The sequence below is a fragment of the Neodiprion pinetum genome, chromosome 3, assembly GCF_021155775.2.
Source record: "Neodiprion pinetum isolate iyNeoPine1 chromosome 3, iyNeoPine1.2, whole genome shotgun sequence".
Taxonomy (NCBI): Eukaryota; Metazoa; Arthropoda; class Insecta; order Hymenoptera; family Diprionidae; genus Neodiprion; species Neodiprion pinetum.
Genome location: NC_060234.1, coordinates 20,378,643 through 20,388,434, shown reverse-complemented (window position 1 = coordinate 20,388,434; position 9,792 = coordinate 20,378,643). Strand labels below are relative to the sequence as shown.

Here is a 9,792-nt window from a genome sequence, read left to right as displayed (position 1 = left end):
CCTCCCCCTTAAGACGCCTTAAGAATGCGAACATACTACATAATCCAGAAACATTGAGCTTGTATGATTTACACAACACTGTTTCACGGTAATACAAGTTATAAAACTTTTTTATAAGGCCCCAGTGGCCCTAAAAACACGAACTAATTGTTTTGGCAATTCGTGTAGAATATTCCTTAGTTGTCACTTGGAGCTTTTAACTCCACGATCGAATGTATTATTATTTCCGCAATAACAATATCCTATCGACAGTTTTTTTATCAGTCCATAGAATAGACTGATAAATCAGTTCAACACATGTTGCATTATTTACTAGTTTCGCTTTTGATAACAAATCGAGGTTACGATAATGAGTTCTATTACCTTATTAGGTACTGAATTTCAGAGTAAGGCCCCAGTTAGACGCCTCAGCATCTGGCTGGATGAATATTTTTTTTTTATCACTTTTTACTTGCTCCGACTTAGGACAACGATACCCTCTATATGCATATTCGCAAAGTTGGATGAACTTCCTGTTTACGTAGTTGTTTATATTTATAATTATTTACCGCCGTCTAATCAAAATTTCTGATTAATTATATTTTGATTATACATTCCACCACTATTTTGTCTATAGGGTGAAATGATGATAAATGCAAATTACGTGAATTCACACCGACACTCTCCGATGATCTCTTTGGCGTATACTGCAATATACCAATCTATTGCACATAGTCGAGCCCATGGCAATGCAAGCTACGCTGAGGAACCGAACGTGATGATTCCAATTTCTACTCATAATTAGTTTAGCTTCTGGTCCGTGGTGCAGATATGGGTAATATCTATGTATATGACCCCTCCCTTTCAGTTTTTAGGTATTACTTATTTTCCTTATATTTTTCCGTGTCTGATTACATTTATAGTTCCGCCAAAATTCCATTTAGTCCGAAGATCTTGCCATCCATGGTGTAAGGATTTCTAAACGTAAAACTACTGAATGAACAAATGAATAAAATAAAATGAACAACTACGCAAACTGTAACGATAATAACACTTTGAGCAGCCAAACGATGAAAATCTGATTTTCAATAGAAATCTACTGGACACTATTTTGTGTAATTTTGCAGCTATAAGTTTAAATAACACGCCAGTTCGCGTAGTTCTTCGTTTTTTAAAAAAGAATATGAGGAATTTTATAATTTATATAATACATACTTTTTTGCGAAGATTTTCCCAAAATTATTTTTGCTGAGGGTGAGTTTGGGTCGAACCCATGCAGAGAAAAAAGTATATTCAAAACAAAAATTGGGTTTAAATTTCACGCGATTTTTATCGCATATATAGTACTCAACAACTCTGGCGGTTTTGCATTGATCAGGGTAAATCGAGTGTTTTCTGAAAGGGTGATTAATTCTGAACATTTTGATCGAAAACCGTAAGCATTGGTCGAATTTTTGCAAAAATTACAGCAATTTTAAGAAAATAACAATTACGACATGGATTACGAGCTGTTGTTAAAAAAATTGATTCATTCGTACAAGGTCCGGAAAATATATTGAAAAAAACCCAAACATACAGATTCCTCCGTAGGAGTAGAGACTTGGACTTGAATACTTCGAAAAGAAAATATCTTCGAACGAATTTACACGACTTCAGGCAAGTTCACAGAATTTTTTTTGGGTCGCCTTAAATTAAGCCCAAAGAATGACATATTTAAATCCCAAGTAATTTGGATTTATGGTCTAGACTTACCTGGGTGATTGGAAATGAAACCCTACAAATTTTTCCAATTCTGTTCCTCATTTGTTCCTCAATACTCTTGCAACAAAATTATAGTCACGAAAAATCGCACTCGAAAAACAATCCAATAAGTGTGGTAAACGTCAACTTCCTCATTGTCCATTGATACAGTGGGAATTAATTCAATTCGGTATTTAATTTATCGGCGTTATCCGCAGATGCAATTTTTTTAAATTTATTATAAGGCATCGAATGACACGTTAGCATGTTGACATGAAGCGCAAAACAAGAACGTGTCGTATTGACAATAGGACTAAAAATATGCCGTCATGATAATTGAACGCTCCCTCTCCCTCCCCCCCCCGCCTTTGGCTTTATCCTATATGTATAAATATACATACGTGTTTACATACATATACGATATATGGTAAAAACAGTACGCGATTATATTGTCCGTAATATTTTTAGTCTTTTCTTACGCGGCGATAACGGACAGATTTATTGCATGCCTTACGGAAAGTCTGCATAGTAACTCATCCGACTGTATCTTCTTGATATAAGGTGAGGGTATAACATGCTTACAGCATTGATTGATAAAGTTGCTGCCGGAAAGAGTGCGTGCTTTGCTTCATAAATAACAAAGGAGCTTCAGAATAATGAAAAAGTTGCAGGAAGAAGAACAGCAATTGCGTGAGTGCATTATCTCGTGAAATACGTAAATTAATTGTTAGTAGTTAATTAAGGGATGACAAAATGAATTTTTGTGACTTCGTAAAAATGACTTTTCCCCCTCGCATATGGCAAATGTAACAAATATTTAAGAATTCCTTGTAATTCTTTTGACATACGTGGCTATCGTTTGTAAGGAAATTGTCCGGAAATCATTTTACTGCATCAAATAATGCAACATTATGATGTTTCGGTAATTCAGGAGGCATTAGCCGAGACGTCAGAATCTGAAGATAGGAAAAGAGTATAAACTGTGTAAAAAATTTCCAGTTAGGTTATTTTTACAAATTTTTTTTCATCCACTCTAGAGATGAATGTTAACTAAATTTTTTCCAGGAAATCTCTGGAAATCTCTATGGTGAACAAAATAAGCCCCGATACGTTAGAATTTTGGGTCAATAATACCACAGTCTAATCATTTTTAACATTTCCAATTTTACAACCTTTTCTCGAACTGTCAAAATTTTGGCTTGAGTAATTTGAATTTGCACAAATTCGCATCTAATACGTAGCAGGGATGTTATTTCATTCGTGTTTACGGTTATTGGCGCATTTAACACTGCTAGAGATTTTTTCAAACGGTGTTTTTACTTCTCCTAGTTTTTGATTACGACGGTCCGAGCGATTCATCCTCAATTGCTGGTAAACTTATATGGTGAAAAACAAATAATATTTGTTTCCTTTGCTCATGATTATGTAGCTGTTGACTTTTCAGGGACCATTGAAAAGTCCGGTGATGAATCGGCTAGCTTTGAACGGGCTATGCATTTGGCAGGTAGCAAACTTTGTATTGTAACTTGGTAGACGAAAATATTGAGATTTAATTGATATTACGGAATGAAGTTGACCGTCATATGTAATTTTAGGCCATGGTCGATATCACGTATCGCTTATGCTTGTATGCGGGCTAATTTCGATTGCAACTGGTTTTCAAAATAGTTTAAGCGCGTACATACTACCAGCTGCGCAATGTGATCTTGATCTCACCTCTACTGAAATGGGATTACTCAACGCTGCAATTCCACTTGGTTAGTGACAATTAAGCAATACATTTTTTTATTGAAGCATATACTATAAATATTCGAAACACATACACTCACAGCGATTGTTCGAGTTAGGTTTAGGTATGCAACATGTCTGGCATGTACATTGAAAAAAGAAATTGCCTTTTACAAGTAAATCGAATTTACTTGACTTCCCTCTCTCGCAGAAAAAACCCTCGAGTTAGGTGTCAATTCGTACCCTCGACTTTTTCCTTATGGAAATTTAGCATTAACTATGAGTTGCGGGTACGAATTTACATCCCAGTTGAGGGTTTCTTCCGTAAAGGCTGATTTGTTTCATTTGATTAATGATTTGTTCGATTCGAATAAGACGTATTGAAAATTTAATCGATTTACTAAGATCAATTCAAAGGTTGTTTGATCCGATTTTTCTTTTTTACCAACAACAAGTAAATATGGGCTAAAAAGTGTTCAAATAATTTCCAGCTTTTTAAATCCTGCAACCAATCACTTGTTTAGAATAAAAGGAACGTAATTTAAAAAATTTGTATTTGAACCAAGTGAATATTTTGGGAATTCAGAACGCCTTAATTATTTAAACAGTCCGTAGCCAATATTTACTTTTTATCAGAAAACAAAAATTGAATCAAGCAACCATTGCATTGATCTTAGTAAATTTATTAAATTTTAGTACATCTTATTTGAATTCCAAAAATACTTAGTCAAATAAAAAAAAAAATCAGGGAAGTCAAGTGAATGCCATTTATTGCGAAGAGCAATTTTTTTTCTTTAGTGTATGCACTTACTCTCGAGGCATTAACGCCGTACGATGAACTCCTACTTGTTTGTAATTAATATAGATTTTTTCGTAATTCTCATAATTATACAAACTTCATCGATAAACCTTGTGTGTAATATGATTCAATTATGAAAATCAAGCATACTTAAACTGATTAAACAGAGATCTATGATCGAATTTACACTTTACGTTTCACTTTAATTTGCAGGAGGTACATTAAGCGCAATGTTATGGGGCGTCGTCGCGGATGCAACCGGTCGGAGGCATATTATGATATGGTGCCTGTTGATCGATGGCATTGTCACGTTACTCTCCAGCTTATCCCAAAATTTTCCTATACTATTTATACTTCGGTTTATCAATGGATTCGTGTATGTAAGCAATTCATACTTATCGTTTTACTATATGAGGTACTCTGCTCTAGAAATGTCATAGGACAGTCCAATCGAAAGTATATACCTAAGATTCTACCCCGACCTTTACAAAATCGGTTGCAGCTTTCTTTACGAACCGTTATTAAGTTGAATTTTCTTCCGGTTTTTAGGGTCAAACCTTTTTGAACTGTAGTAACTCGCGATCACAAGCTTTACATCTGAAGTTGAAGTTATTTACATGGAAAAAAACATTTTCTTCTCTTGATCTAAACGTAAAAATATGTCGAATGATACTTTGGTAACTCTTCCTTAGTTGTTTTGGATCAAAATAACACAAAAATCGTGACTTCTGGAAAAGAAAAATGTTGTAGCCTATAACGTAACATAGAAACGTACAAAGTTTTCCGAGCTACTCGGTACAATTTTTATTTATTTTTTTTTTGCTATTTTTTGTTGCCTATAACAGGAAAAAAAAATTGACAACCGATTATATAATTATAGGGGCAGAACGTTGTTCATCTTCATTTTAACTGCTGCACACAGGTGCCGTAAATTTTGCTCAGCACCAAAAGAAAGTTATATATCGGGACAATCTCTTGAAACTTGAAAATAGCTGCGCATGCGCCAAATAATTCAATCTCATTGGTCGGTGAAATCTTCCCGCAGCGATATTTTTGTCCGCGACGCAGGCGGGCCAACCTACACAAAATGTCTACGTTTGAATTTTCAAAGAGCATAAGCATTAAATTCCGACCATTCTTCGCAGAATCAACTTTCCGACCCAATAACAAATGCTTCCCAAACCTTTCCGAGTCACTACCTCAATTATTTAAGATTCTAACCTCGAAAATTCGTATCAACCACATCGCTGCCAGAAACAGTTTGACAGCTGAAACTCGGGATAGCCAGCTTGCGCTAACAGCCGATAAAACTCGCGCATGCGCAGTTGATTTTCAAGTTTCAAGAGATTGTCCCGGTATAAATACGTGAATTTTTATACGATCATAGAATTGTTTTAAAAAAATGATTATTATTTTAATAACATATACTAACATGATCGTATGCATGAAATAACAATATAGGATAGGTGGACCTTCAACGGTAATAGTTTCATTCCTTGGAGAATTTCATCCTGAAAAAACGAGAGCTACGGCTATTTGTTATCTCGGTATGTTCTGGACTATTTCAGGTATAGTTCTACCTGGTGAGTATAAATATAGGATATCAAAAGTATCCTGTTATTTCTGGACATTGAGTAGAAATTGTAGTTAAATTACAAAGACCGTGTATGCTACATCGGAAAGTATATTAATGTAATTATACGTATTATTTATAAATCATTAATATTCTGGATGAAAATAATGAAAATTAGATCCTTTTTAACTATGAAATATTAAACGTAAGAATGCTCTGATATAGTCTTATTGTTAGATATACGATATTAATATTACAGGTTTTGCGTGGATTATTATTCCTCTTGAATTTAACGTTGTGGTGTGCGGGCTCGTGTTTAACTCGTGGCGATTATTTGTTGGGATTTTGGGCATTCCCAGTTTGGTCTCCGCATTTCTCATATCAAAGTATCCCGAAAGTCCAAAATTCTTAATTTCCCAAGGGAAGCACAAAAAGGCGTTACAGATCTTGCGGGAAGTTTTCGCTTCAAACACTGGTATGCAAGCACATCAATATCCGGTTAGTATTATCTTAAACTTTGCATGTCTATGTTTGTAATCCTCAATCCGCAACGGTTAGAAATATTTGTTATCCAAAAAAATTGACATCACGTTGGCTTTTTTTTTAATCAATTTATCAACCTTACAATTTTTTACACAGTTCCATCAGTTATTCAATAGTTTATAATTACATTTGCTAACACTTGAAATAATCGGAGTGGTAAAATATCATTGAACCTGTATTAAGTTTTATCAGTTATTAACCATTGGTTTTCATTTTAAAGGTCGCGGTACTTACTTACGATCATCATAAATCTAACGATGAATGTAATTCTATAAAAGCAACTGTCAGCAAAATGTCGGAGCAGCTGCATCAAGTGTTTGCTCCTCCGTTACTGAAATATACAGCTTTGATTTCGTTTATCATGTTCACGAATATGTTTGGGTAGGTAAAAAAACATATTTGTCTGTAGGATAAGAAAGTTCTAAAACTAAACTGCGGCGTCGCTGGAAAAAGAGCAACTTTTATCACTATTGAACACGTATGCATAAGGTTCTGAATATTTTTCTTAACGCAACATTGAGAATCGAGAGGGTACCTTTTTGCCTTATTTAGATTTTCCTCAAATCACTTTTAACGCAAACGTATTGCACATGACCTTGTTTGACGCAGCATTATTTGACATGACAACATCCACCTCAGGAACTAATTATTGATCACAGACATATTCGATTCGGGTGTCATTTGAAATGGCGCATGTTCTTGTATCAAGACGTCCTAGTATTTTTATTTTAGATGTTCCGTTCAGACGGCATGTATTTCGGTTTTTGTGGTGAATATCATTGACTCGCCTAAATATGTGAGGAAAATTGATATGAGGTGAATCCGGCCATTCTCTAACGAGAACTTTCCAGACAGTCCCGTTAATGGCCGATATTCAGTAACTATATAATTAATTTTTCTCCATTTCTAAATTTTTTTTATCCATTGTGTAGATTGTCGTTATAGAAAAATACGAAATGTAAAAATGTTCAGAGTCACTACCTAACCAATTTAGTATGGAATGCTCCATATGCACGTACCATTGGTTTGAGGTACCTTATAAAATACTCCAATTGCATACAAATTAAAATTTGATTCTGACCCACGAACATAATTGTATAATTTTAAGGCAATTCGGCTAAGGTCAGTTATTATATAATTATAAAAAAATGCAGATGAGTACTGTAATGTTCAAATTGCAAATGGTAACAGAGTTTGTCGATTCTGTTGAGTCGCACTTTCTACAGGGGATATTGAGTAATATGAAATTCTCCAAATATTGGATTCGATTCTTAATAAACTCCAATAATTAGTAGTAAATCCAATGTTTCCAACGAGGAATTGATCTGACTTTTTGAATTTATTTTAACTGACGTCACTTTCTGCAACCAACTGTACAGACCTAACATGTAACTTTCGTTGCCTATTTGCTGGCGTTGAGCTGTGAGATTTACCGAAAACTCCCGGTACGTTTATGACAACGATAATACCAGAAATTAACGTTACAGGGGCCTCGGGCTGGGCTTGTGGTTTCCGGAATTGTTTAATCGGTTCGAAGCTTACTACAAGTCGCATCCTAACCAAACTATAACGGTATGCGAGCTGGCACATCTTCGAGAAGAAAATTTGGGACTCACAAACTTACAGTCCGTGGGACATGTACACATCAGTTCAAACTTCACGTCTCAGATTATTTCCATTGCCTCCAATTTGACATCAATATCCGTTGACGATACGTTTGAAAAATGCGACAGTTTCGTCGATGATAAAGTTTTCATCAACACGATAATAATGGGACTTAGCTGTCTGCTGGGAAATTTCGCTTCTATTCTCTTAGCTGGACGTTTGGACCGCAGAATTATGCCGAGTAATGAACATCTATTCTACTGTTCATGTATAATACGACGACAGCTATTATTATCATATATCATACATATGATATTTCTGCCAGTCGTCGTTCATAGAGGATGTTCTTTATACTCATATTTAGAGAATAGCGAGTCGAATGAACCGCAAGAAAAATGCGTGTATTTTTCGTAGTAAACATACCTATCTATCTGTTTCTTTTAGTTGCCACAGGAGTGATTTCTGGAATAGCTGGAGTCCTGATCTACTTTCTTCGATCTTCGACACAGAATCTGATTGTTGCTTGCTTATTCTCTTCTCTCTCGTCAACGGCAAATGTTGTCATTTGTAGTGTCATAGTTGACGTCTTTCCAACTAATGTTAAGTAAGTGTGCGATTATCGAGTTGTACATGAGAATATACACGTAAAGATCTTTTTGAACATACTATGTACATTTTTTCTGCAGTTCAATGGCTATGTGCGCTGCGACATTAGCCGGACGATTTGGCGCAATTATCAGCAATTTGTTGTTCGGCTTGCTATTTAAGACTAGCTGTGAAATTCCTATTTTTCTGATAGGAGGTCTCGTTACATGTGAGTATCATTTCACTTACACATAGTATTCATACGTCTACAAATAAATAATCTCACCTTATCCTCTATAGTTTCTTTAGCTGACCCACAAAACAATAGTCAAAATTTTTTCAATATTTTTAGAGTAATATTTGTATTTTAAGCTGGATATAATATGAGACATGTTTCGAAAGTCAGATTTCCCAGAGATTTTAACAAAATGTTTTTCAGACAACTTTTTCCAACAGGAATAATTACCTATAAACAGTAATTTCTACAACTTTCCAAATATTAATTATTGACAATGTTTGTTAGGTGGCGGAATCCTTGGAATATATTTACCAAAAAATCTGGTTGATGTTCCAGAAAAAAATAGGAGAAGCTTTCCAATCCCACAAAAAAATCTCCCGGAAGACATGGAGAAACAAATGTTCAATCCTGCAGGCTGACTTTTTCTTAGTAAATTGTTTAGCAGCGCATATTCCGCCAGGAATGCAGAAACGATATTGCCATTAAGGCGCAATAATATTGTGGCAATGTTGAAATAGTTACGCTCTCTCAGGAATCTCAGACCGAGGTTCTGGTGAGATTGCAGCAATATATCGTACTTAGGCATTATTTCCACAATATACTTCGAATATATTTCGAATCAATTTCGAATCAAGTGTGTAACGTAAAAAAAGAAAAGAAAAATCGATGCTACATTAACTCAGGTAAATTTGGGAAACTCATAAGCGATAGCTTTCAATATAAAAAAAAAATATTGCTCACAATCCGTCGGCACGTTCATCGATCAGGGAAAATAGAAAAAAATGCATCACTCGCATTGAACTACTACAGAATTAGGCACTCTCTCACTCTCTCTCTCTCTCTCTGTCACTTATCGCTAAAGCTCTGTACGTTGACTAAAGAATATACTTTGTATAGTATTATAATATAGGTCTGTAACATTATAAATAACAAAATAGATACAAGATAGATGTAAAGACAAAATAAATTGCCCTTACGAGCGTAATATTTAAAAATATAATT

At 34.8% G+C, this 9,792-nt stretch overlaps 1 protein-coding gene across 2 annotated transcripts; it reads left to right on the top strand.

The window, feature by feature from the left end:
* The first annotated feature begins 2,303 nt into the window (after nucleotides 1-2,303).
* On the top strand, nucleotides 2,304-9,792 carry LOC124215577 (synaptic vesicle glycoprotein 2C-like). Of its 2 annotated transcripts, XM_046619128.2 has the most exons (12): nucleotides 2,313-2,409; nucleotides 3,049-3,090; nucleotides 3,149-3,223; nucleotides 3,315-3,476; nucleotides 4,460-4,622; nucleotides 5,708-5,829; nucleotides 6,079-6,317; nucleotides 6,583-6,743; nucleotides 7,850-8,208; nucleotides 8,412-8,571; nucleotides 8,654-8,781; nucleotides 9,076-9,792. In XM_046619128.2, the coding sequence occupies exons 1-12, from the start codon at nucleotides 2,376-2,378 to the stop codon at nucleotides 9,207-9,209; spliced, it is 1,779 nt and encodes a 592-aa protein (XP_046475084.1). In that variant the 5' UTR covers nucleotides 2,313-2,375; the 3' UTR covers nucleotides 9,210-9,792. The 2 variants fall into 2 exon arrangements, with proteins under 2 accessions (XP_046475085.1, XP_046475084.1); XM_046619129.2 differs by lacking the exon at nucleotides 3,049-3,090 and having other exon boundaries at nucleotides 2,304-2,409; nucleotides 3,164-3,223; nucleotides 9,076-9,791.

Coding starts and splice junctions, on each gene's coding strand:
- LOC124215577 (XM_046619128.2), top strand. CDS start 2,376: ATGAAAAAGTTGCAGGAAGAAGAACAGCAATTGC. Junction 5,830..6,078: donor TTCAGGTATAGTTCTACCTG/GTGAGTATAAAT, acceptor TTAATATTACAG/GTTTTGCGTGGATTATTATT. Junction 8,782..9,075: donor GATAGGAGGTCTCGTTACAT/GTGAGTATCATT, acceptor AATGTTTGTTAG/GTGGCGGAATCCTTGGAATA.